The 26573-nt window shown below is 42.6% G+C and overlaps 5 protein-coding genes across 13 annotated transcripts; 3 read left to right on the top strand and 2 right to left on the bottom strand.

Moving 5' to 3' along the window:
- Window positions 1-117: 117 nt before the first annotated feature.
- Window positions 118-1881, bottom strand: myd88 (MYD88 innate immune signal transduction adaptor). The gene is made up of 5 exons (XM_077623855.1): window positions 1575-1881; window positions 1135-1266; window positions 886-1063; window positions 693-784; window positions 118-597 (listed from the first exon to the last, which is right to left on the bottom strand). Exons 1-5 carry the CDS (start codon window positions 1879-1881, stop codon window positions 443-445), a joined length of 864 nt encoding a protein of 287 aa, XP_077479981.1. The 3' UTR covers window positions 118-442.
- Window positions 1775-19452, bottom strand: cry-dash (cryptochrome DASH). 9 transcript variants are annotated; one of them, XM_077623852.1, is made up of 18 exons: window positions 19133-19452; window positions 14713-14803; window positions 14307-14458; window positions 14081-14222; window positions 9450-9692; window positions 8537-8670; window positions 5772-5944; window positions 5609-5702; window positions 5418-5548; window positions 4279-4582; window positions 4122-4195; window positions 3971-4060; window positions 3811-3890; window positions 3664-3723; window positions 3430-3587; window positions 3157-3276; window positions 2893-3069; window positions 2611-2826 (listed from the first exon to the last, which is right to left on the bottom strand). In XM_077623852.1, the coding sequence occupies exons 7-18, from the start codon at window positions 5873-5875 to the stop codon at window positions 2719-2721; spliced, it is 1500 nt and encodes a 499-aa protein (XP_077479978.1). In that variant the 5' UTR covers window positions 5876-5944; window positions 8537-8670; window positions 9450-9692; window positions 14081-14222; window positions 14307-14458; window positions 14713-14803; window positions 19133-19452; the 3' UTR covers window positions 2611-2718. The 9 variants fall into 9 exon arrangements, 8 of the variants coding, with proteins under 8 accessions (XP_077479974.1, XP_077479978.1, XP_077479977.1 ...); XM_077623851.1 differs by lacking the exon at window positions 14307-14458 and having other exon boundaries at window positions 8537-8684; XM_077623849.1 differs by lacking the exon at window positions 14307-14458.
- LOC144091490 (solute carrier family 22 member 13-like) lies at window positions 5814-10112 on the top strand. Its single transcript, XM_077623856.1, has 11 exons — window positions 5814-6327; window positions 7346-7740; window positions 7833-7936; window positions 8015-8169; window positions 8288-8459; window positions 8559-8679; window positions 8813-8907; window positions 8983-9197; window positions 9273-9381; window positions 9483-9677; window positions 9752-10112. The coding sequence occupies exons 2-11, from the start codon at window positions 7363-7365 to the stop codon at window positions 9807-9809; spliced, it is 1602 nt and encodes a 533-aa protein (XP_077479982.1). The 5' UTR covers window positions 5814-6327; window positions 7346-7362; the 3' UTR covers window positions 9810-10112.
- Window positions 10398-14792, top strand: LOC144091491 (solute carrier family 22 member 13-like). The gene is made up of 10 exons (XM_077623857.1): window positions 10398-10529; window positions 12154-12549; window positions 12628-12731; window positions 12829-12983; window positions 13345-13516; window positions 13599-13719; window positions 13802-13896; window positions 14014-14228; window positions 14305-14413; window positions 14594-14792. Exons 1-10 carry the CDS (start codon window positions 10464-10466, stop codon window positions 14790-14792), a joined length of 1632 nt encoding a protein of 543 aa, XP_077479983.1. The 5' UTR covers window positions 10398-10463.
- drd3 (dopamine receptor D3) lies at window positions 16900-26573 on the top strand. Its single transcript, XM_077623854.1, has 8 exons — window positions 16900-17033; window positions 19145-19462; window positions 21386-21498; window positions 22400-22536; window positions 23298-23491; window positions 24666-24731; window positions 24846-25215; window positions 25949-26573. The coding sequence occupies exons 2-8, from the start codon at window positions 19181-19183 to the stop codon at window positions 26143-26145; spliced, it is 1359 nt and encodes a 452-aa protein (XP_077479980.1). The 5' UTR covers window positions 16900-17033; window positions 19145-19180; the 3' UTR covers window positions 26146-26573.

Genomic DNA, 26573 nt, shown 5'->3' with positions numbered 1-26573 from the left:
TAGTTCGTGTCTTGCTAAATAGCGCTAATAATGGTGGTTGGTGGAACAACATGCTAGATCTATGGTAATATTAAAAAAATGGTGGATGATTTACATTAAAAACTAAAACCAATATCATAATGTACACATATATTTACTTGCTGTAAAAAAGTACAAATACAACATGAAATATAAAGCACTGGCTGTAAAAATAGTCAGTCAAATATACAAGTGTCTATTTACACTTCCCTATGGAGATAATGTATTAGGTTGAATAGACTAACTTAAGAATAATTGCAGTATTTGATGTTCAAAATAAAAAATTGTCAACAAGACTATTGTCTTTTACAATAACCATAAATCACATTTTCATGGACAAAACTACTGAATGTTGGATGATTCAATATTTTTTTGCAGCTATAATTCTATGAAAGAACCCCTAAAACACATGAAATTGTTACAACTATGGCAGAGAAAGCGCTTTGGCCAGCCGTTCCCAAAACCAGTTCTTTGTGTACGGATTTGTGTAGTCACACACAGTCAGGAAGCTGAGGATCCTTGGGAAAGGTTTTGTCATAGACTTGTAAACAACGGGGATGAGTCGCCTATGTCGAGCTCCTGTGACAGCAAAAGGAAGCAAAAATCAGTTTAATTTGTCGCATAAAAAGCTAAATGTGGACTATAGTGAAATATGCCCCCAAAAATGTGTTCACCAGGCGAAAGGCTGAGAGAAAACTTGGTCTGGAAGTCACAGGCGTCACTTTCTAAGTATTCATCGGAGATCACAACCACTACCCTCCTACACCTGAATTCACAAACGGCAATGTTAAAACCAAAGGAAAAAATAGTGATGACTATCGACACACCGGGGTGAAAAATGGTATCAGTTACTAGTTATGATTTCACCTCTTCTCAATGAGCTCACTGGTGATGGTCCAGACGCACGATCCGGGAAGGACATTGCGATCAAAAACGCATAGTTTGAGTTTATAATCCGTTTTCTCCAGCTCCCGGATCATGTCATGCACGAATGGAATGTCACTTTTGCAGTAGCAAATGAAGGCGTCGAAAAGCTCGGGCGAACCTGAAGACAAAGTACACATGTTTTAATGTATACAAAAGGAAGAAATGTTTCAAAAATCTTTATTGACTGACCGTTGGGATCGTCCCCCAAGGTTAGACCAGACATTTCAGGGGTCCGGGGGGCACAGCTGTCCACCTCGGGGACCTGCAGGGGGCGGACGGTCATTTTCTGTAAACTCTCGTGATACTTCTTCACGTCATCCTCTGTGGAAATGTACAGTTAGGTAGTGTTGGAAAGCAAAACAAATGTGTACTTGGTTAGATCTGGATTGATATATCAGGTTGTGTTTTGATTTATAATTGTTTTTTAAGGCATACAAAGAAACTCATCGGCTGCTGTTGACCGCGATAGACGTCCAGTTTGTTTTGATTGGGTGGGCGAAAGTTAATTGCGTATTAACATTATTTTGACAGGCGCATGCGCAGTATCCATGCGAAGTTTCGCTTTCAAACAGGAAGTGCCTGTGACAGAAGAATAAAAAGTCTTACTAAAATAAAATAAACAAACATACCCATCAGAGGACGAAGATCCTCAACGACGTCGTTCCTCTCCAACTTCTCCAAGATCAACAACAAGTTACCGACAGTCGCCTCGGTGGAGGTCGCCTGCCAGTCGTCCAATGCCCGCAAAAAGGGGTTTGGTGTCGTCTGGTAGTTCATAATTTCCAGGTAGGAGAAACCCATATTCTCGGCTACCATCGTCCAGTCGGCGGCCACTACGGTTCTCGGGTTTAAGTAAAGACCGAGTTTCCTCCTCACGGTCATGTTGAGGGCGACGAGAGGGACGGTTGTAAGGTCCTCTTTCAACGCACTTGCCATCTTCTTCTCAACTTTTTCCGTGCGAACTTGCGCCACATACCTGATGGAACGGAAGTGCGTCACGCGTGGGCGTAACGGCAGAGCGGCAATCTTTTTGCGACAGTCACGTGAAAAACGGGGGTCACTTGCACAATTCAGGCCAAAACAAATCTGTTTTACGGTACTTAAGTATTTACTGCTTGGTTGCAGTTTTGGTTAAATGCATTTTTATTGTCAAAATGTGCATAATTTAATTATTTCTAGTTATTTCCACGTTCAAGTTTATTTTTTATTTTTTTTCATTATTAGTTAATTTGCTTAGACATAAAAAATGAATATATTTGATAAAAAGTACTTAAGTGCTACCAAAACTTACATTTTTAGTTTGTTTATATTTTTGTATGTAGATAAAATAATAAAACAATTATTTTAATTTAAAAAAAAAGGCAAATCCCAAAGGAAGACCTGTTCAATTAATATTTGTTAGGTAAACCTTTTCCTATAGTTACCATAATATACTTACATTTTTGATCTCATTTACAACTGAGATGCCCATTTAAAAAAATTAAGTACCCCCTCAAACACTAATCTAAACTTTCCCCACAGCTGCTTTTTTTTAGTTCTGTTTTCATCTCTTTGGGGCACTTCCTCAACTCATCTCTGGCTCTTTCGTCTCACGTGTCTTTCCTGCCGCAGACTTCTCGTACCATAAAAATGTGATTGAACTCTGAAAGAAGAAGTCGAGCGGACTGGAATTTAGCACCATTTAGTATGCGAGACAAACAACAACACAAGAGCATAACTTAACCAGGTTGTGTAACAAAAAATGCCATTGTGGAAGCTGGTGTTGATCCAAGCTCACAGGTTTTTGCTTCTGGAAAAATAAAAATCAACACCTCTGTCACGATGTTGTTTGGGGGTGTGAGACGGACCCTGTCTGCCTCTCGGATACGACCCACTGCCGCCCTGTGAAACAACAAAAGCCCGTGAACTTCTAACGTTTAAATTCATCTCGTCCGTCTTCTGACTGACCTGCTTCTTGCCTACATGTCGACCCCATTCGGGCGCCACGACGAGAGGGGCGGGGTAAGTCTCACCCAGGACCACCTCGGCGTGCGAAAGCGTCGCGTTGCTGAGGGTCCACGGCGTGTGCACGTCGCCTCCTCGGATTTTCTGGAGTTCGGGAATCCAAAGCCGTACATAGTCGCCCTAAGTATGAACATCAGGGGTTAAAATTCGCACTACTAATAGTAAACAATTCATAGATAGGAGAGAAAAAAAAAAAACTTAACATACATTACTGTCGTAGTCGCGACCTTGCTTAATCATGTTAAATTTTCTGTTTTCCCGGGGGTCGTTTCCAATACCAGCGCTGTACAACCAGTTTCCATAGTTACTGCAGACGTCATGGTCAACCTGCAGGAAGATATTTACATGCCGTTGTCGGTAAGTGACGGACAGGACTTTCACACAAAGGAGAAGCTACGGTCAATAGTAAAAAAAAAAAAGAAGGAAATGGAAACCAAGAATTAAACCGTACTATGACTCCAATGCTAAAAATTAAATTACCAAAAGGTACTCAAAGCACTCGGCTCCCATTCGCCAGTCGAGACCCAGGTCTTTCGTGAGGAAGCTAGCTACGTTTTGACGCCCTCTGTTGGACATGAAGCCCGTCATGGCTAACTCCCTCATGTTGGCGTCCACGAAAGGGACCCCCGTGCGTCCCTCTGGAAAAAATATGATTGAAAAACAGTGCATTTAACAACCACACGAGTCGTGGCAAAGGATTGGAAAAATCCTGACCTTTCCACGCGTTGAAAAGCTTCATGTCTGTCTTCCAGGGAATTGTTTTGTCCTGAAGGCCTAAATTTTTTTTAAAAAAGAAGAAAACGTCAAGCAATTTGGATAAGCCTTAATTTTGCTTCCATATAAAAATTGAATGCAATTTACCTTTAAGGTGAAACAGACGATTTCCAAATTTGAGCGCGACAAATTTAAAGTAATCCCGCCATAAAAGCTCGAAAATAACCCTGCGGTTGAAATGAAGTTGTAAGAAAGCATACCAAGAGAATTCTATTCTATACCTAAACAAAAATCAAAATTATCTGACCAGTAGGTGCTCTGATTGGCTGTCCGCTCCTTCTCATATCGGCATATCTGATGATAAATGTACCTCGGGGAGATGCAACCCATCGCTAGCCTGCAAAAAAAATCCCACATTTTAAATTGAAAGATTTCATCTCCATAAAAATGACACTTACCAGGGTGCAAATTTGGTTGAATAATCCACACCGACCAAACCGTTGCGCGTCTCCTTGTAGGCTGCTACCGCATCCTGTGATAAAATCCAAAATAAACCTTTCATTATAACGGTGTTGCAATTTCTAAATGATGCTAGTTTTTATTCCAAGTACTTACAGTATCCCAGAAATAATGCTGAAGTCTGCGCAATGCCTGACTCTCACCGCCAGTGCACGGAAAAGCAGAGCGAGGGTCGTTCAAAGGTTCTGAAAGTACACATTTTTTGTCATTTTTTCTATGAATATGAATTCTTTTAGTTGTTCGATAGTTACCCGTTTGCTGCAGGTCCGCCGCAGTGGGAATGTTTCCCTCCTGGAGTCCCAAAGGAAGGGGCTTGAGCCGCTCTAAGGCGGGCAACTCGGGCCTGACCCGACTCTTGGATTCCACTTCTTTCCTGAACTGAGTGTAAACATCTGGCAACCTGTCAAAAATATACACTAGATTTCAGTTTTGCATTCACATTAATTGGATGCCATCCACCATCAGCCATTGAGTTAAAAAATAAAATTCGCCATTTTTTTGGCCAAGATGCTCTATCCCACCAATTAGTTTATTCCTAATAGACCATTAGTGTGAAACTGGTGGACCCACGGGCCAAATCCAGCCCAGAAAATAAATTGTCTGCTGACTTCATGTTTTGTGATAAAATTAAAATTATGCATATAGAGCAGGGGTCGGGAACCTTTTTGACTGAGAGAGCCATAAACAATTCATATTTTCTAATGTTATTTCTTGAGAGCCATTCTCAGAATTGAAAAGTAAAAATACATGGTGTGTTTTTTTTCATTTCACCACTTTTAAAGTACAAAAAGTCTCAGAATTCTTTTGACAACATTGTTATGCTGTTGCTAATAAATCAGTATCAATGATATCATGCATGCAGAAGAGTGATAAAAAACAAAATTATGATTAAAGTGGTGGTAGAGGTAGTGTCAACGCCACAGTGACGCTCATTTTAGTGCGTTCGGGACTCAGCTCTCTCACCAGTGATTTCCATATTTTACCTCACAGGTTAGTGGAGAGCCATACGCACCTATGGAAAGAGCCACATATGGCTCCCGAGCCATGGGTTCCCTACCCCTGATATAGAGTATATTTACAGTTTTTTCTCCATTTTTTTCCAAAAGGATTAAATAAAATCATTTTTTTCCTGTTGTTTCAAATTAAAAAAGACCAGTGTGCACCATTCCAACAAATAGTTTATCCTTAATAGACATATGATCCCTTTGAAGCCTTTTTAATTTGGCATGTGTCACCTGGAAATATGTTGAAAAGGCAGATCATCTCGGTGATACAGCGTTGAACCCCAACAAGTGTGAACTTGGACTTTCATGCGAGTGCACACGTCCTTCACACCTTTCTCCACCGTCAGCTCTTCGGAAGTTACCTGTCACGCAAATTAGGAGAATATGACGATCGCAAAGGTTATTTGAGGGTACCAACGAACCTCTTGATGAAACGCCACTGCGCTGACGGAGCCAAGTTGCTGGATGAGATCGGCCACGACTTTTTCTGGCTTGCCACATCTTATTACCAGGTTGCTGTTTCACACACATTAATTCTTATTACTTATTGGTTTGTTTACAAGTGTAATGTTATTCAGAAATCACCTGCCCTTGTTCACCAGCGTGTTCCTGAGGTCTCGAACGCTGTCCAACAGGAAGCGCAGGCGAAAGGGTCCCGTCTTTGGCAGGTTGTACTTGTGTGTTCCCATGTAATGTCTGGGATCGAAGCAGTACAGCGGTACGATGTGATCGGCATTCTTTTGAGCAAAGTGGAATACCTGCGCAGAGGAAAGACATTGCACGGATACGCCTTTTAAAGTAGTGCCACTTTAAAATACTGCTTGGAGGCAAAGTAATGAAAATGAAATGCCAACTGACAAGACCACACCCAGTTAGTGTTGCAGCAGTTTTAACAATCTTTTTTTCAGTTAATTCAATACTACTTTGGGTGAATAAGATCTTAGTTTATTTAATATATCTGTATTTGTTTTTATTTTTGCTTAGTTTTATTCTATTTTCTGCAGCTCGATGAGCACAACAAGCTCTGATCTCAAGTAGATATTTTGCTAATTTTAGACTGGGTGATTAAAAAAAGAAGAAAATTACATCCGGCTCCAATAGGAAAAGACGTCCAGCTCGTTAAGAGGACAACATTGAAAAGGTATAAAAGTTAGATTTTGCACCCTTGAATACATTTTAACATTTGGCTATTATTTTAACTGATTGCATGGCTTGAAGCTTTTATTGTGAAAGTCAATGCCGGAAATTAGCAATAGCAAACAGGCTAACTTGAGAAAAACAAGCACATAAAACACAGCAAAGCCACAAAAAATATAGCTCCTAAACTGTTCCTAAAACATTAGCGTAGCAAAACGTACCCACACTAAAACACTTACATTAAAGCGTACTTTAAATGTAATGTATTGGGTCTTAAAAAAAAGAATACATAACTTAGCGTTCCTACCTCGTTGTCGTGGATTCGTAAATCGTTTCTTAATAAACATATTATCGTGCGAGAAGCCGACATGACTGCACGTCAGTACGATTTCGAACTACAGCAAAAACAGGCACCGTAACAAAGCGGTTCACTCGGTTACTCCGTCCCCAGTTTGAGGCTCCCTCACACGGCCCCACTACGATTGAGGACTCGGTCACGTAATCAAGCACGCGTTTGCATAACAACAGTTTTGTAATGTTTTAAAATAGATATATTTTTAAATTATAGGGATGACATAGCAAATACATATATCTTAGTAACTGAATCTGATTTGCAACCTTTAATATATTTATTTTAAATCCGGAATTTATTTGCAGTCTAGGTAGTTTTTTTAAATATATTATAATATTATTCAGCGCCATTGACAGTACAATAGAAATGAAATCCATTTCAATTGGGATTATTGGCATAAGTGAAGGTGCTCCACTGCCAAAGACGACCAATCCAATTTGACTGTGGACCTACTTTGGTCAATGAATGAGCTTAGTGCCAACTGGATTTTGTTCTCACATGATAAACATGTTAATACATAACAGTTTAAACTCTTAACCATAAGGCTAAGGGGTTGTTTTCCAGCGGCAAAGTGCAGATTTGCATGATAAAAAGACACACTTCCTCATCCAATCATTAAGGTTGAGATTGAAAAGACTGTCCTCTGCACGTGTTTGTGCCCTCCCTCCAGCGAGCTCTTTCTTCACCATGAGCACCTTCGCGCACATCCTCAAAGATGTCGGCGAGTTCGGTCTGTTCCAGAAGCGCCTGGTCGCGACCTTGTGCGTGCCGAGCCTTTTCGTGGCCTTTGACACCATCGGCCACGTCTTCACGGGCCTGGACTTCCCCAACTACTGCAACACTGACTGGATCCTGGATCGGGCAAACGGCAATCTGACATTGGAGAGACAGAGGGATCTCACCATCCCCAAAAAGCCAGATGGAAGCTTCCATAGTTGCCGCATGTTCACGCCGGTGGACTCTGATCTGGAGAGCATCGAGATGTACGGCCTCAACTCCACCACCCATTGCCTCAACGGATCGCAGTTTGAGTTGCCAACTGGAGCGTCCAGCATTGTGACAGAGGTGGGGAGTGGGGGCAATGGGGGTCACCATGTCAGCTCTTCCATTGGACGGGAACTCACTCACTCACTCTTGCTTTTGGCTTCAACCATTAGTTTAATCTGGTGTGTGACAGGAGCTACTTGATTGAGGTGTCTCAGTCTATTTACATGGCAGGACTTCTGATTGGAGCTCTTGTGTCGGGCTCCATGGCTGACAGGTACAAACTGTTTCCTTAATTAATGGCGATGTATATTGTCAAAAAGATGACTTTTTAGTTTTTTTGTTTTGTTTTTAGGTTCGGTCGGCGCTTTGTGGTTCTTCTCGCCCACCTTCTTCTGCTCTTGTTTGGTGTCAGTGTCGCTTTCTCTTCCGACATCTATGTTTATATTGTTCTGAAGTTCCTGTGTGGAGTGTCCGTGGCGGGAATCCTTGCCAACGCATTTGTCATAGGTGAGTGTGGCCAGGACGCCAAAATTGTCATCAGGAGCAGGTTTTTGGATTGAAACCATTTAGATTTTTACTCGCAAAACTTGATTGCAGAGTTGTTGTGTCTTGTGTTTCGCTGAAGGTCTTGAGTGGTGTGAAACGTCCAAGATTGCCTTCTGCACCATCATCGGTCACAGTTTTTATGCCATCGGTCTGGTGCTGTTGGCCGGTCTGGCGTATTTGATTCGGAACTGGAGGACCCTCCAACTGGCACTCTACTGCCCTCTTCTTCTCGTCCTGGTCATATTTTACTGGTCCATACCATCATCATATGGCACTTGGGCACTTATTCATAACATTTGAGACAGAAAATAGTCAGGCTCGTACTTACTGTGTATATTTCGACCCGTCAGGATTCTTCCAGAATCGGCTCGCTGGCTCATGACTCAAGGCAGGAAGGAGGAAGCCGTGAAGGAGGTGCGGCGGGCGGCCAAAGTCAACGGGAGGGAGGTGTCCCAAGATCTACTGGACAAGGTCAGCTACAATTTTTAAAATGAAAATGAAAATCTGATTGGTTAAAAATCCAATTTTCTTCTCAGACATTGGGTTATTCAAACCTAGTAGTAAGTTTCTTTTTAAAAATGACTACTTTTATGAGTGTGTCTAGATGGAGGTGGACGGGAAGCCCAACAAAGGCAGCGTGATGGACATCTTCAAGCTTTCCTATCTGAGAAAACGATTGCTTATCATGGGCTACCTCTGGTGAGGAATTGACGGCTGGTTTAAAGTTACAGTTTTCATAGGAAAACAAAAATCATACCTGAATGCCAACAACAGGTTTGGAATCAGCATGATGTACTACGGCCTGAGTCTAAACGTCGGCAACTTCGGGTTGAACATCTACCTCACGCAATTGATCTTTGGCTTGGTGGAAGTTCCCGCCCGTTTGGGTTCTTTGCCGCTCATCGACCGCTTCGGACGGAAACGGACCGAGGCCTTCTTGTTACTCTTCGGAGGGGCTGCTTGCCTTAGCATCATCGCCGTGCCCAAAGGTACACTTATCGGCAATTTCCTCTATTCGTAGTGTTTGCGAATGGTCCAATTTTGCTCCTGACTTGTTGTTTCAGACCTTCCCGTAGTTTCAACGACAATCGCCGTCTTTGGGAAGTTTGCCGCCACTGCTTGCTTCACCATCCTGTACGTCTACACGGCAGAGCTGTACCCCACAACGCTAAGGTAAGGTGGATGACCTCCCAGGTTTCCTTCGTTTAGACCCGACAAAAATACCAGGAACTTCTACTGACCTTGGAACGGTGTTGTCTTCTTCCGCTTCCTAGGCAGAATGGCGTTGGTCTAAACTCCATGTGCGCTCGCGTGGGAGGAATTCTATCTCCCCTGATATGGCTCCTTGGCGTCCACCACGACGCCATCCCCATGGTGGTGTACGGCATCGTACCGGTCGGTGGGGTGGGCCTCTGTCTGCTGCTGCCCGAGACCCTCAACGCAGAACTTCAGGACCATGCCGAGCGAAAGTGACTTGACCGCCTCTGCAAAAAACAAGTTTATTAATGTATTTTTTTTGTAAAACATAACTTTTTTTCCCCAGGAGGATTGCCGATGGTTACCAAGAGGGAGAAAAACAAGACATAAGCACAGCTTTATAGTACATGACAGAAAGTGATCAAAAGTGCAAAACATTTTTTTTTAAATTATTATTTAATCCTTGCGAGTTGTAGTCGTTCTATTTTTGGGGAGAATAATAATAAAAGTATGGTGGCAAATGTGCTTAATTTTTGTGCATGCAAAATAGTCATTTGTGAGTTTAATATGATGCCATGAAACAACTTTGATATGTGTTTAAGCAAATGGAGCGCTTTTGCGGCGAGAACCTGAAATACAAGATGTCATATTTTTTAGTGCTTTAAAGTCAGCTAAAAATCATATTTTACATTTTGTGTATAATATGTTTATATTGACTGTTTATTTGCTTGCTACCAATTAAGTGTCAAATTAAACAAGCAGGTATATTTTGTCTTATCTGTCCATTTATGAAAATGTGCAACAATAAAGCAACATTAAAACTAATGATCAACAAGCAACACTATCAAAATATAGCACTTGTACATACATACACGCACATATGTTAAAATCTCTCCAATAAATGATCACGAAAAGCCTGGCTCCTCCCCTGCAGTCCAAAAGTCTTATGTCAACATATTAGTACGACCAGTTTAAAACGTTATTATATCGTACAGCTGCAGCATTGCAGTTACGGCTCAATAGCAGACAGTAAAAGTGTGGAATTTGCCGTTGATAAAATGGGGGACTATTTGAATGATCGTAGGACCCAAGCGGAGGAGACAGCGCTCAAGGGAATAACTGGGGTGAGTGCAAAGTAACAACAAGGTAATGAATGTCAGAATAGGTTGTGGCAAAGGGTTATGAAGATTAAGGGCATCAAGGACGTGGGCTTCGGGGGACGTGAGCAGATACAGTAAATAGAGTGTATAGAGCTAAAGGGCAGTAATAGTCGTGATTGCGTGGAATCCAATTTCTATGCAGGCCCCAAAAATAGCATATGTACCGTACTGTAAATGTGTGTGATATGTACTGAAGTGTAGGCAAGTAATGCTTAAGGGAAAATAAAAAGAACCACAGGAACTGTGCTTTCAAAAATAATGGAAGGAACAGAATGTGGCTAGGGATTAGTAATATCACTGAATGATGAAAGATTTATTATTTTAAACTTTTAAACCGGTGAAAAAGACATTTTGCTTGCTGGAGGTGTCAAGTAGCTGAGAAAATGATGTTAGGTGCAAGAGTAAGTAGCAATTCCTTATTTGTCACAAAAGGTTGATTGAACAAGTGACATTTGTGTATTTTAAAGTATTCCCTTAAAAAGTTGATAGGTTCACCATTTAGGCCAGGGGTAGGGAACCTATGGCTCAGGAGCCACATGTGGCTCTTTTGATGGTTGCATATGGCTCTGAGCTAAAATATGGAAACCGGTGGTGAGAGAGCCGAGTCCCGAATGCACCAATAGGAACGTCACGTCGGCACTGTGGCATTGACTTTTTTTTTTCATTAGTCTTCTGCATCTATTCTCTCATTGATACTCATTGATTAGCAACAGCGTAACAATGTTGTCAAAAGAATTCAAAGACTTTTTGTACTTTAGAAGTGGTAAAATGACTAAAAAAATGGCACATTTTCTTGTATTTTGACTTTTAAATTGTGAGTATGGCTCTCAAGGAATAACATTTGAAAATAGGAATTGTTTATGGCTCTCTCTTTCAAAAATGTTCCCGACCCCTGTTTTAGGCATTCCCAAATAAAACAGACATCTGACTCATAATGCATCTCAGTTCTCAAAACAATTGAAGGTCTGTTGGATAACCCTAACAAAAGTCCTACTTATAAATCATTAATTTAATATAAACTATAAAAAAACCACTAATCACAATAAATCTAATCTAACGACATGATGACATGACAAAATATATGTAATACTACATATGATATAATGCAATAGCGAAGGAGCTCCAATCCAAGATCTTGCAAATTGCGTCGTTATCATTTTGAACCAAACAGATGAGTTCTTTGTTATAGCTTTTCCATGCTTCCCGTCCACAGATGCTTGCTCATATCTTGCCCAGCTTAATGTGTAAAGTGGCATGTGATAACTTCTCACGTCAATTTAGGTCGTATAAATAGAATTGACTTTAGCCTCTATTAAAATTGGGATTTGATGACATTTCTTTCGTGCAGAACTGGATGTGCAAAACGTTTTAGGGCCAATTGGAATTTGTCCTCGCGCGATAAAAGTGTTAATAACTTACTTCATGTCCTACTGTAAGAGAAACAAAATAAGCATTTTCGTTGGTGGTTATCAGCGGTTTTCTCAATTTTTCTTGTGAAGTAACAAAACGGCCGTCGATAAAAGCCCACATGTCCGTTTAATGATTAATTCCGGGATTGAAAAGACTTGGCGTGCTGGTTTTCCCGCAGACCGGCAAGCCTTCCACCATGAGCAACTTTGCGCAAGTCCTCAAGGAGATCGGCGAGTTCGGCCCCTTCCAGAAGCGGCTGGTGGCGGCTTTGTGCGTCCCCAACATCTTCGTGGCCTTCGATATCATCGGCCAGGTTTTTAGCGCTCTCAGTTACCCCAACTACTGCAACACGGACTGGATCCTGGATCGGGCGGACGCCAACCTGACGCTAGAGCGCCAAAAGGAGTTGACCATCCCTACCGATCCAGATGGAGGTTTCCAGAGCTGCCTCATGTACGCGCCGGTGGACTCCGACCTGGAGACCATCGAGACGTACGGCCTCAACTCCACCACGGCTTGCCTGAACGGAACCCGCTTTGAATTGCCGACCGGGGCGCGCAGCATCGTGACGGAGGTAGGACGAGGACGGTTGCCTCGGCAACGGTGGACTCTCCTTCCTTGTTTTGACTCGTTTATTTCTCGTCTCCATCAGTTCGGTCTGTCGTGCGAAGGGAGGACGTTTATCGAGGCGTCGCAGTCCATTTACATGGCCGGGCTTCTGGTTGGAGCTTTCGTATCCGGTTCCATGGCTGACAGGTAGGACGATGAACATGTTTCTTAAACGCTTGTCGCTGTTAGAAAAATCCACAAAATGAATTCTGCGATGATTGAATTTTTGTTGTTGTTGTTGAAGGTTTGGTCGGCGCTTTGTGGTGTTGCTCGCCATTCTTCTTCTCATGGTGTTTGGCGTTAGTTCTGCCTTCTCTCCAAATATCTACGTTTACATTGCTCTCAAATTCCTGTGTGGCGTGTCCATGGCGGGTATCCTGACCAACGCGTTTGTCATAGGTGAGTTTGTCGTAGGCAGGAAGTCATCTTTAGGTTTCAACTTTACGGTTCTGTGAGGAAATCCTTCCCTTGCTCATGGTGCATTTACATCTGAACTTAACAAGTCTTCACTCACGTATGTGAGAAGTACTACTACTACTACTACTACTAAAAAGCCAGTCGCCCCAACTGACTTCCCCTGGCTTTGTGCAAATGGCCGCTGTAGAAGGTTTTCACCCGTGATTTGCCAAGACCAGATCCCAATACAGCAAATATCTTCCATAAAACTTCTACGATTTCTGAGCTTTCTCCATGCTTTGGTATCAAAATGTATTTTTCCACAATAGCAGAAGGTCATTGCACGTGTTGTGTCTCGTTGAAGGTGGCGAATGGTGCGAGTCTTCCAAGTTTGCCTTCTGCACCATCGTTAGTCACGCTTTTTATCCCATTGGTCTCATGCTGTTGTCCGGTCTGGCCTATTTGATCCCCGACTGGAGGATCCTTCAACTGGCCCTCTACGGGCCCCTTCTTCTCGTACTGGCCGTATATTACTGGTCCGTACCGTCACGTGAGCGCGATCGATCGTTGAGAAAAATGGGCAAATGCCTGACGTGATGTACCTTTGAATCCCGCTAGGGTTCTCCCAGAATCGGCCCGCTGGCTCCTCACTCAGGGCAGGAAGGAGGAGGCACTGAAGGAGGTGTGCAGAGCGGCAAAAATCAACAAGCGGAAAGTGCCCACACAGTTGCTGGATAAGGTCAACAATGCAAAAACTTTCTGACCTTCCCCAAAAGTATCGTTTTAGTAACGCTAACATCCCAATTTTCACCTTTGTCTAGATGGACGTGGACGGGACGACAAAAAGAGGCACCATGTTGGACATCTTCAGGGTTTCGTATCTGAGAAAACGAGCGCTCCTCATGGGCTGTGTCTGGTGAGTTTTCAACAGCTACAATGCGCACCGTGCACAGTATCGTGTTCGGTCCCGCCACAATGTTACGTCTATGGCACTACGCCCGATAAGATAAGCTTTTCTGGATGCGCACGGCAGGTTTGGAATCAGCGTGATGTACTACGGCCTGAGTCTCAACGTGGGAAACTTTGGCTTGAACATTTACCTGACGCAGTTCATCTTTGGCCTGGTGGAGGTTCCCGCTCGTTTGGGCTCCTTGCCGCTGATCGAGCGCTTCGGGAGGAAACGCTGCGAGGCCTCCTTGTTGATCTTCGGAGGAATCGCTTGCCTCAGCATCCTCGCCGTGCCTGAAGGTAACGTTAACATGCAAAAATTACTTTGTTTGTGATGTTTATTTCAATTCGCTTTGCCCCTGACTCGCGATTTCAGACCTTCCCGTGGTTGCGACGGTCATTGCCGTCCTTGGAAAATTCGCTTCCACCGGCTCCTACTGCATCGTGTATGTGTACACGGCAGAACTGTACCCCACCACTCTAAGGTAAGGTATGTGACCCGCCATGTCTGAAAGGGTGGGCCGCAGGAACTGTAAAAATGGTGTTGAAACCATGATGTTTGCTAGAAATTGTGTGCGCGGTTGGGCTATCTAATGGTTTAAAACTTGAGTTTTTCAAGGAGTCTACTCCTCTTAAAGTATTTGTTGCTTTCTCCGTGTTGCTAGGCAGAGTGGCGTAGGTCTGAACTCTATGTGTGCTCGTGTGGGAGGCATTTTGACCCCTCTTATAAGGCTCCTGGCCGTCTACCACGATGCCATCCCCATGATACTGTACGGGGTCATACCTATTAGCGCGGGGGGGCTTTGTCTGCTGCTGCCGGAGACCCTCAATGCCGAACTTCAGGAACACGTCGAGTTGAAGTGAGTTGAGGAACTCTAAAAAAAATGAAGTGAGTGTTTTGAGAATTTTTGTTAAATGCTATATATTTGTTTTAAGGAGAATAGACAAAGGGTATGAAGAGGAGAAGAAATGAAGAAAAACTGAAGCCCTGTAGTTGATATACTTGAATGGATAGACCACCACAGATGTGGTCACAATGCACAAGTTACAGTTAAGTCAAATGAAGTTTACCTGTGAGGATCGTAGTGATCGTCACCGTCAAACTGAATTCTTGAATGAAAGGGAAAAACTCACTAGTATGTCTAAGATGTGTTTTTTTTTTATTTTGTTATTTTATGTTATTTTGGGGGTTTTTCTGGCAGTATGAATTTTCCTTGAAAATATTTTATTCTAGAAAATTAATTGCTTTATGTTTATGATTTTATTTTTGAAAATATATATTTTGACTGTAAAAAAACTGCTGTTAACCTTAGCCTCCAACTTACTGGTTTATGTATACTGTATTTGCTTGTATTAAAATACATGCAAAGATGTGTTGCACAATGTAAGGCTTTTAAAAAATATATATTTTTTTTGTCCTTGAAAGCCAATTGTCAATTAAGAAAGACCTTTTTAAAAATGATGTTTGTCAATAAGTAGTGAGAGCAATTGGCCAGAAGACGGCAGCAAAACGTCAAATTTGTCTGAACTTAATTTGCGGCCCACTGCAAATGTGACCAATGACGGAGTCCGATTCTGACTGCACATTTAGCCCATGAGCGTACAGTTGCAAAACCCTTTAAAATGCTTTACACATAGGAAATCAACAAGAACAACTCCACATCATCAATCATCAAGTCCATTTGGCGGCCAGAATTACACAATTCCCTTTATCTTTCTCTTTCACGCGCGGGAGATTGATTAGCCGACGTGACGATTGCCAGACATACAAAAGTGCAGTGTAAGACGGATTACATTTCACCTCCATTTTCCAAAAGTGTGAGTGTTTGCGATAGCGTCCAGGATTCTATTTAGCCGCTTCTCCCGCTCTAAGAAGGATGGCTCGGATTTCCGCGCTACGTCAAGGTCGTTTGGACACGGGAACGCGGGTTCAAACACGTCGCTAGCGGGTGAAAAACGGACAACGGTGGCCCCGTTTGTCATTGTCGCGATGTTGGGGAATGCCACTTGGATGGACCCTAGGGTCGTGCCCTGAGAGTTCCATGACCAAAAATGTAGGCTATACGAAACACTAAATCACAAGGGAGTCCTTTGCTAACTTTAAGCGGCGTGACAGTTATTTTTAGGCTGGCTGGCGCATGACACATATTTATACACTTACATCTTATGCCCTATTTAACGTACTTATTCTACTCCTTTTCATAATTTCACCATAACATTGGAATCTTCATTAGCACTGTTTAGTGTGGCGATTTAGACAATACTAAAAAGCCTTTGTTATCGTTTGGAAAAAACAACATAAGTTGGTTAGCGAGTGCATTCCTTCTTCAGAATATATAAAAAGTTTTGCAACACTAATCGTTATGTAGCATGTGTATCTAATTATTTTTACATGATGTCGTCCTATGACTGACTCGCCTATGACCGTCCCATTATTTTTTCCAACCCAAAGGTCGATTAGCATGTAATATTTGAAGCCGGGGCCAGGGCATATTTTTCTGTGGACAATAAAAGTGTATAATAACAATTTTGAACAGAATTAAATAAATGATTTTTAAAAAGGAGTAAAATAAACAGACATTGCTGTTTTACTGCCATTGACGTCAAAAGTAGCCAATGACTAAACAATTTTTCTAACATTTATCCACTGATGAATCAAATATTGTCTTCTTTTTTAAAACGCAAACATGAAATGCTTTTGTATTTCCCTGAATTTGAACTAAAGACTAGAATCCAAGCAACCGCAAAACATTTGCAAAAAATTAACCAATAAAAAGAAACAGGCTCTCCATTCTTAACTCCTCAAATCTAAGCGTCTGATTGGATACCTGACGTGGCCGCGTTCATTTGTAATCCACGCGAGTAAACGTCATCCTGGGGGGAAAGAAGGTGGGTTTGGGGGCGGGCTGCCGCCGTGCGTGCGCCACATTCGAGCGCTAGAGCCTCCAGCCGCGCATTCGCCGGAGCGCAATGGAAGCCAGCGCACCGGGCAGCCGCCGCGCTACCAGAGCGCACCCGCACGCAGAGATTGGACAAGCGGGATCTCCATAGCGCTAACTATTTCTCTTGGAATCTGATGTTTTCTCACACAGGAAAAACTAAGTGGTAAGTTTACTCTTTTAATGATCTCTTAATGGATTTAGCGGACGGAGTGGAGATGTAATTATTCCCACTTGGAATGATGACTTCGGGCAGGGCGATGGTGACGTGTGATACGCTGCTGCCATTTCAGCCTTTAATTGGATTTCACCGTGCTGTTAATTAAGTCTCCCTGGCAAAGATTTCATTAGTTTATGCCAATTTAGACATGCGTGTGTGTCCGTGTGTGTGTGTCAGTCTATACAAAAAGATAATATCCAGAGGGAAGACGAAAATGACTTGACTAATTAACTCCAAAAGAGCGACAGACAGATGACTGCATTGTACTACACTTGGCTAAATACAGGAATATTGTGTAAGTGTATTTTATAAAAGTATGTATTCATAATATTTCAAGATGCGTTAATAGTGGTGATTTTACATGAAAATATGCTGTGTATTTTTGTCTGTCTGCTTCTATTGCTGCAGTGTTTATGTCTGGCCCTCTATGGTCATCATATTTCATACATGGAATCTGAGGAACATGATATTTTTTTGCCCTGAGAAAAACTGATTTCTCATATACATTGTGTTAAGGGCTCAGAGTTTGAGCAATTTTAAGTTGCTGTTAATTATTGAGTGTTTTGAGCCATAAAAGGTTAAATTATATCGACGTCCGTTTGCACTGTTATAATTACGCTACTTGGATTTGCTACTTATTGTGTTTTAAAAGCGCTTTAACGCGCGTTTGCATCCATTAAACACACCTTCAGAGTCAGTCTATCGCAATTTGGTAACCCTTCAGGGTCACTCAGTGGGAAGCTGGAGCTAATTCTGGCTTGATATAGGGCGAAAGGTGGCGTACGCCCTGAAACGATCACCCGTCAATCACCAGCCCGACACAGATTGTGGAGAGGCACAATGGAAGTCGAAAAGGCTCGGACACGCTCACGCTGTTTTGTGGATGAGTGTGTTTGATGTTCTTTATGCGCCGTTTGTAGACGGTCAAAAGCGGGGACTTGGTTTTTGTGTAGGGATAAGAGCAGGATTCTTTTATATGGGAATGCAAATGTTTATGTTGATGTGAAAATAAAGGTTTCTGTGCTGGTTCTGTTTGATGTAGTGAAGAGACGGGGGGACAATGACATTATTTGCATGTGTGTGGGAAATTCCGTCAGGATTATTTTTAGAAACGATCATGTCCCTTGTTTAGAAATGTGGCTAGTAAAAAGAAATGGACAAAAATATGATTTTGGTGCCACTGTGGTGCCAAAGAACTGTGTAGGAGTGATGGGAGGAGCAGATCTTGTTGCATCTAAAGACAATTTTTGACCTTTGGAAGGGCAAGTGACGTTAACCTATTGGTTCTGCTGACAATAATAGACGTCCAATCCTTTGGGACTGGAAAGGCTGGCAGTGAAATGTTTTGCATTAACATTTGAATAAATAGAAATACACCATACAGCCCCGATATTACTCTGAAGTTGATTGCTCATTTGATAATTTCATAGCATTTAATTCCATCTATCGAGTTTTTCCTGCTTGTTTGAGGTGTCGTGGGGGCAGTAGCTTGTGCAGGGAAGCCCAGACTTCCCTCTCCCCAACCACTTCATCCTGTTTTGCAAGGAACCCAAAGCATTCTTGGGCCAGAAATGGTTTCCACAGCGGGACGTGCCCAGAACACCTCACCAGGAAGCCGTCTAGGCATCCCAGTTAGATGCCCGAGCCACCTCCATCACTATCCATTAATGACAGCCAATTGGTTAAATTTATAGACATTTTTAAGTCTAAAAAGAAAGTTTGTTTTCGATTTCAGTTCAGGTATAAATCAGACAGCCATCAGGCCGGCAGCATTTGACAGCTTTTACCATTTTTGCATGCATAACGTTCCTATTGCACATGGCTGGCCAACTGACATCGAAGCAGCGTAGCAAAACCATCGCATGAAAGAACCATTTTCAGTCTTTGACAGTGACAGCTTGAGAATTTCAAACGTCAACAGAAATTCAAATCAGGTTCAGGCCGTAGAAGTGCGTAGGCCTTGCGCCACGCCACGCGCTAATAACAGACAGATCGTGTTTACCGCAATGACGTTTCCTAAACTGACATAATACTGATAAACTCACCCGCCTGCGTAGGTCTGCCAAACGTGTCACTCCCCATGCCGGCGGGCTATGGCGATGTTTCGCAGAGCAGAGCAGCCGTGGTGGAACGCGTCGGACGACGTCAACGGCAGCGCCGGGGCGTCGGTGCCGGGCGATGACGGCGAGCGCAACTACTACGCCATGCTCTACTCCCTCCTCATCTTGGCCATCGTGTTCGGCAACGTGCTGGTGTGTCTGGCTGTGTTGAGGGAGCGCTCCTTGCAGACCACCACCAACTACCTGGTGGTCAGTCTGGCCGTGGCCGACCTGCTGGTGGCCTCGCTCGTCATGCCCTGGGCCGTCTACCTGGAGGTGAGAGAGTCGGGGGGGAAAGATATTAGGAACGTGATATAAGGCTACGGACAGAATCAATACGATCCGGGCGGAAGGCGGCTGTTTGGCAAGTCAAGGTCTAAAATTCCAAATATGTCAAATAAGCAGGCGTCTGGGGCTCTTGTTAAGTTTGCGCGCGGTCAGCAGAATGCTTGCCGGACGCCAGGATGGAAGGCAGACATATTAAGAGAGGCTGGCATACCAAAAGAAAAACAGCAAATGACTCTGGAAGAGCGGGGTCCTCATTTCAAATTCAAAAGAGAGATGGCCTCTTAAGAATTCGAGCCTTCTCCTCTCACTTAAAGGCAATTTAAAGCCGAATGGGCTCTGCAAGGGGTCATCTGTGGAATTGGATTAACTTGTAATTTATTGATGGGTTGTCACTTCCAGCCAATCATTGTTCAGCGTATGTTCTTCTTTTCAAGATTGATTTGATATTGCTTTTTTATTTGTTTAGTTATCATCTTAATTTAAAAAAATACATATTTAAAGGGAATCCTCTAGAGCATGTGTCAAAGTGGCGGCCCGGGGGCAAAATCTGGCCCGCCGCATCATTTTGTGTGGCCCGGGAAAGTAAATCATGAGTGCCAACTTTCTGTTTTAGGATCAAATTCAAATGAAGATTATAGATGTATATTATATTTCCTGATTTTCCCCTTTTTAAATCAATAATGGCAATTTTTATCCATTTTTCTGTGTTTTGAGGTCAAAAAACATTTTGTAAAATCTAAAAATAAATATATAAAAATATTTTCAGTTTTCCACTTTAATATTGAAAATAATTTTAAAAAAATTGTTTCCATTTGAAATGAAAAACAAATGATTATTAGATGTTTTCCCTTACTAAGAAAAAAAAATCAAATAAACAGTTTTATATCTATAAAATAACTGAATATTTAGGGCTTTTGATCCAGTTCTTATAATCCAATAAAAAAAAATCTAAATATTATATCTAAAATGGTCCGGCCCACATGAAATTGAGTTGATGTTATTGCGGTCCGCAAACAAACCCGAGTTTAACACCCTTGCTCTAGAAAGTGTTAGAATGAAATCATGAACGAGTATACAAAAAATAAACAGTGCAAAAAAACATGTTTGATTTTGTCACTGAACTCCTCCGTAATTGGCGGCTGAGGACAAAACGTTCAAGCAATGTTGCTTCCTGTCGGCTTCTCCTCCCTAATTGATGTCGGCCCCCCACACCTCGCTCCCTCGCTTGGCTCCCAACAATCGGCGCTCCTGCTGAGTCGTTTTACGCAGCGTGAGCTCGTCATGAACGACGCCATGTGTGTGTATGTGTGTCCACGGTTTTCCCACACTGTGTACACAATTGCTCAATATCTCAATTTGTGGATAAATAGAGGAATGGTGGGTGAGTGATTGGCGCCCAAGCGAGCAAGCTCAGGAGTTTGAGTTTTCCCACAATGCTAGCGACACAAAATTCAGAATATATTACAGCCGGTTTGGCGATTTTATCAGTTAATTGGAAAATGCAATTCCTGGATTTTCTGTTCCCTAAACTCCTGTGGGTCAATTCCTGTTCATCGGGGCATGTAGGGTCAAATCCTGTCGATTTTTTTCTTGTATTTTAGCATGAGAAAACAATCTGAAAACAGAGAAAATATTCCTCATTGTTTTTGTAAACAAATGCTATTTAAAGGGGTTGTAAAATGAGTGTAATATGAGATCAAACTTATTTTTAATCATAGCCTAAATTGTTAATGTCAGAAAATAATGAGGGCTAATCATTGACCCCTGAGGCACACCAGAAGAGAAATTAGCATTAGCATCGCTCACATTTGGAATGTTCTGTTTGTGTGTTATTTTGCTTCTAATTCAGCGTCTCAATCGGGCAATACGTGACGTTAGCAAATGCTAATTACCCACGCGTGTCACGCACAGGTGGTCGGCGGCGCCTGGCTATTCAGTCGCCTCTACTGTAACGTCTTCGTCACGCTGGATGTGATGATGTGCACCGCCAGCATTCTCAACCTGTGCGCCATCAGCATCGACAGGTGAGCGTCTCCAGCGTGACGTGACGGACGTCAGCGCTAGCTAGCCGTTGCCATGGCCGTGTTTGTACAAATGTCAAACATAAGTCCAAGTTTCCAGGCGTGATCAGTCGTGGAAACTCAGATGGTGTGCTGTATCTATTTACCCTCAAAATGACACCTTGATACTTGTGCACCCAATTTTTCTTGTCTTTTGCTCCACCTCCATTTTTTCATACTACAATTTTTTCCCTCAAACTCTGACACCTGTTTTTCCACACCCTCATAAAATCCAGCCTGCCCTCGGGGGTTTCCCTAGCCTTGATTTCAATCCGTGTTGCGCTTGAATAAGTCACTTTGGCGACTTAAAGGTGAACTGCGAAGTTATACAGGAATCCCATCTGAGCTCACAAGAACGGCGACTCACTTCAGAGACCTGTTGCTTTTCGTCTCCCAGATGGCTAAAGTACAGCCGATGTGCGCCATTTTGGGTCCCAAAGCGCAGCTCGAGTAATTAGTTCGATGAGGATAAACAATCATGGCACGGAGCTGGCTCTGAACAAAATAACGCGACAGCCGTGTTGGCTCCGAGTCGGCCATTAATTGCCGCCTCTTCCAGACCGACGTTTAGCAAGCTCATTAAGCCACTTCCTGTCGAGCACGCCATTTTTAGCTTCTAAGTCCAAAAAGTTATTGGATCGCCAGCGCAGATTTCTTTCTTTTTCTTCAAGTTGCTCGTCATGTAAACTACAACTTTTCTGCAATATTCCTGTTTTCTGATTTCATAATATTGACGTTTTTCCCCTTAAGAAAATGTCCACTATTCTCTTAAAAATATCGACTTTACTCCTTTAAAAATACATTTTTCCTGTTTTTCCTCTTTCGGAATACCTTCTGTAAATATTGTGTGATTGGTGGCGCGCAGGTACACAGCGGTGGTGATGCCCGTGTTGTACAACACCACGCACCGCTCACGCAAGAGAGTTTTCGTGATGATCGCCACCGTGTGGGTGCTGGCTTTTGCCGTGTCCTGCCCCTTGCTGTTTGGCTTCAACACCACAGGTTAGCTACTAAACTATTTTTCATCATTCGCGAGCAGTTGTAAAGAAAGCAAAGCGTGTTTGGGTCAGCGTGCGGCTTTTCTTCGACAACAAGTGCCCTGTTCGTGAACATAAAGTAGAACACTGCGGTACTCGCAAAGTTCAGCTTCCAATGTCTGCAACTGATCTAAAAAAAACTCAAGTGAGTTTACAGAAAATGAATTGTAATATTCCAAGGATGTCAAAAAAACATCATGAGGGTGGAGTATTGCTCAAGAAACAGGACGTCATTGGGTGGCAGTGAGGATGCTAACTGTCAATCATTCGTCTGCTGTGAATTTAAATGAGTTTATCAAAAGTAGATGTCCAATCCATTTGAAGCCAATGAACCTTTGTTCTAAATTTCAAATGGGATGCCATGTTAGTGTTTATTTAAGTACATTCTTGTAGAAAGCTCAACCTTTCTAACGGGTCAGGTTTACTCATTTATTCTCGTCAAGGAAAAGTGACTACTTTGCACTCGTCAAAAGCCAATGCGATGCGCGGGGCGCGTTTTCATCCCGCGCCATTCCGAACAATGGGCGGGATTGTGACTGGAGTTCACTACGGGGTCGCGAGGGGTTCACTACGGGTGCAGCGCACTTTTTGCTGTCGTATAAAGTTGCTAGTGAGAATGTAGATGGTTACACATTGGTGAGATAGAGAAAGGCTTACATGCAGACTTTGAATGGCTGAATTGTGCTTTTGTGTGCCTTTTCTTTTGTCTATTTTTTTTGTATGTAGACGACCCATTGGTGTGTTCCATCTCCAACCCGGATTTTGTGGTGTACTCGTCAGTGGTGTCCTTCTACTTGCCTTTTATTGTCACGCTGCTGGTCTATATCCGCATCTACGTCTTCCTGCGCATGAGGAGGAAGAGGATCACCTTCAGCCAGGCCAGCGGGAAAGTACAACCCGGATCCACGCCGCCTTCGGTGGTCAGCGCTTTTTTTTGTCTTCAACGCCGTCGAAAGATGAGGCTGAAATTTTCATGTTCACTGTAAAAGAAAAGTTGCCACAACTAAGATATCGCTAGAAGGAGTAAAGAAATAGTAGCACATCAGTACAAAGAGTAAAAGTACTCTCAAACTCGTGACCGGATGATTCGCCAAAAGACGTTTGGCCGACGGACAGGTCGCCGGATGGACGTTTCGCCGAACGTTCATTCGGCCAATAAAACGTTCGGCGAAACGTCCATTCGGCGACCTCTCCGTCTGCCAAACGTCCGTCGGCCAAACGTCCGTCGGCCAAACGTCTTTCGGCGAATCATCCGAGTACCCTCAAACTTGAAATGAAGGTTTCTGGGGTGGGAGTTCATTTAGAAATCATTACAAATATGTCCACAAATAATTATTGTGAAAATACTCATACGTGTAGCATGTACCATAACTGTAAACATAGTGAAATCTTCTCCCAAAACATATTTTTTACTGTTTTCTTCATGTATAAGAAAAGTCTTTTAACAAAACCAGATGCAAACCACTTAAAATTTTAAAGTGAAAAGTTTCTGAGGTGAGTGTATCCGCAAATCGATTACATCTGCAAATACGCATACTAGTACGTTATTTTTAGGTCCCATAAATCTTCAACCCTACGCTGCCGTTGACGATAATAGAGGTCCAATCCATTTTGACTGGAAGCAGCAGCCATTAAACTCATATTCTTAAGGGAAAAAAACAATAAATGGAACGAAAACAACACTGGAGAGCCGTCATTTCAGATCCAACACACCCACGCACAAATTCTGCAACCTTCAGCACCACACAACTAAACATGCAATCACACTGATGGACAGCGACATGTAGTCCTGCAAGTATGATATTATGATGGGAAAACAGTTATTAAGCCATAGTGTGAAAAAGCCATTTGCAGAAAATTACACGGCTTGAAAGGACATGGAGAAAAAAGGAGTTTGATCACGCTTAATGTTTAACAAGGCTTTTCTAAAACATAATTTTCTATTGAGATGAATGACATTCGAATTTGATGAGCTGTCACAATGCGCTTGATGAAAAGACATTTTTATGTTTTGTTTTCGTAATGGTTGTTTCGTAATGTGTCAGACGACTAATGTCCAGTTTTTAATGCAATTTTCTATGTCCTGTCCGACAGGAGACGTGTTTACAAGACGGAACGGTCAAAACTAATCACGACCTGTCACCTATAAGGATTAAAGTGGTGAGTTTAGCTTTTATTTTGAATGAAAACTTTTTTCCAATAGGGACGGACTGTCAATTTTGTCTTTGTAAAAACGACTTTCCATGTTGTTCCGATCACGCCGGCCGGCAACAGTGCGTGGAACCCTCGGGTCCGTCCAAGTCCGACCTGCTGTCGGGATGCTTGTGGCGCAAACGGCCCAAAACGGGCCCGGTGGACAACTCGGCGCTGCCGCCGGTAGATTCGCAAAACTACTGCAGCATCAGCCACGCGTCCTGCGGCCGCACCGAGCTGGACGCGGAGCAGGAGCGCGAAGAAGACGCGGCCCGGTCGGCGGCAAATAGCCGGCCGACGGCGCAGTCGGCGCCGGCCAGCGGCGAAGTGAAGAATCATTCCAACGGACGCGCGCACAACACGCTGCGGTCGCTCAACGTCAACAACTCGCGGTTCAGGAGTATGCACGCCCGCGAGAAGAAGGCCACGCAGATGTTGGCCATCGTACTCGGTGAGGAAATGAGCCTAACGTATTAATGAGTGCAGATCGTACAAAATTAAAAATCATAACCAGTTTGAAATTGGAGTGCTCAGACTTAATTTTTTTATATAAATGCCCTTTTTTCCTACTTTTATTCTTTAACACACTGCAGACTGTTATTTTTTTATATAAATGCCTTTTTTCCTACTTTTATTCTTTAACACACTCCAGACTTTATTATTTTTTTATATAAATGCCTTGTTTTCCTACTTTTATTCTTTAACATTTTAGGCATTTTTCCTTACAACATGACTCTTATTGACTTGTTCTGACACAAAATAACTTATTTGTACACGGACTATCTTTTTTCTTGTGATGTATTTAAGTTTTTGCAATATTGAAGAATTATTGACTTTTTAAAGAACTGACTGACTTTGATGTCATAAATGTAAAATTATTTTTTCATAAAATCCTGCTGTATTAGCATAAATTTGGTCGAGTAAACTCAGACCAGTATTTATCAACATAAAATTATTCATGTAAATTCCTATAAAATATATGTTTTTTTGCCATGATATAACACAATTTTAATTATTTGGTGAAAATAAGGCAATAATTATGACTTCTTTGCCCCTCACTCCATTTTTGAATTACCACTTAATATTATATATCGATAGATATATTGTAGTACAGAACTATACTTTGATTTGTGTGTGAAAAATCTGCCATTTTAACTCCATTTTGTTTTCCGTTACCTGTTCAGGCGTGTTCCTCATCTGCTGGCTTCCCTTTTTCGTCACGCACATCCTCAACACGCACTGCAGCACGTGCGCCGTCCCGCCTCGCCTCTACAGCGTCTTCACCTGGCTGGGCTACGTCAACAGCGCCCTCAACCCCGTCATATACACCACCTTCAACGTGGAGTTCCGGAGGGCCTTCATCAAGATCCTCAGCTGTTGAGAAAAAACACAAAACATTAAAAAAAAACTATGGACAAGAATTGGATCGCTTTGGGGCTTTTTTTTCCTGACAAAAAGACCTTGCGGCGCCGAGCACTTGGGTTCTCGCGGACCTCTTGTGTCCTGGACACCGTGCATGCAAATGTGGCAGGCCATTGGGATTAAAAACATGGAAGACCACTTTTTATGGAGCTTTTTTTCGTGATGTAACGCCGCTTCTACGAGTTCTGTCGTTTGTCGTAAATGCAGAAAACCATCGTTGTGATGTTTCCATCGCCCAATCGCAAAGTGGGAACGACCAACGGGAGTGGATACAAGACTTGGGATGTCACATTTGAACAAAACAAACTAAATGAGTGGAGGGAAAGCATACGATGAAGGAAACAGCTACAAAAAAAGAGAAGACATAAGGTGAAAAGACTGCGATTT

The sequence above is a fragment of the Stigmatopora argus genome, chromosome 17, assembly GCF_051989625.1.
Source record: "Stigmatopora argus isolate UIUO_Sarg chromosome 17, RoL_Sarg_1.0, whole genome shotgun sequence".
In the NCBI taxonomy this organism is placed as follows: Eukaryota; Metazoa; Chordata; class Actinopteri; order Syngnathiformes; family Syngnathidae; genus Stigmatopora; species Stigmatopora argus.
Note: the sequence above shows the minus strand (reverse complement) of the source record. Positions and strands in the feature narration are given on the sequence as shown.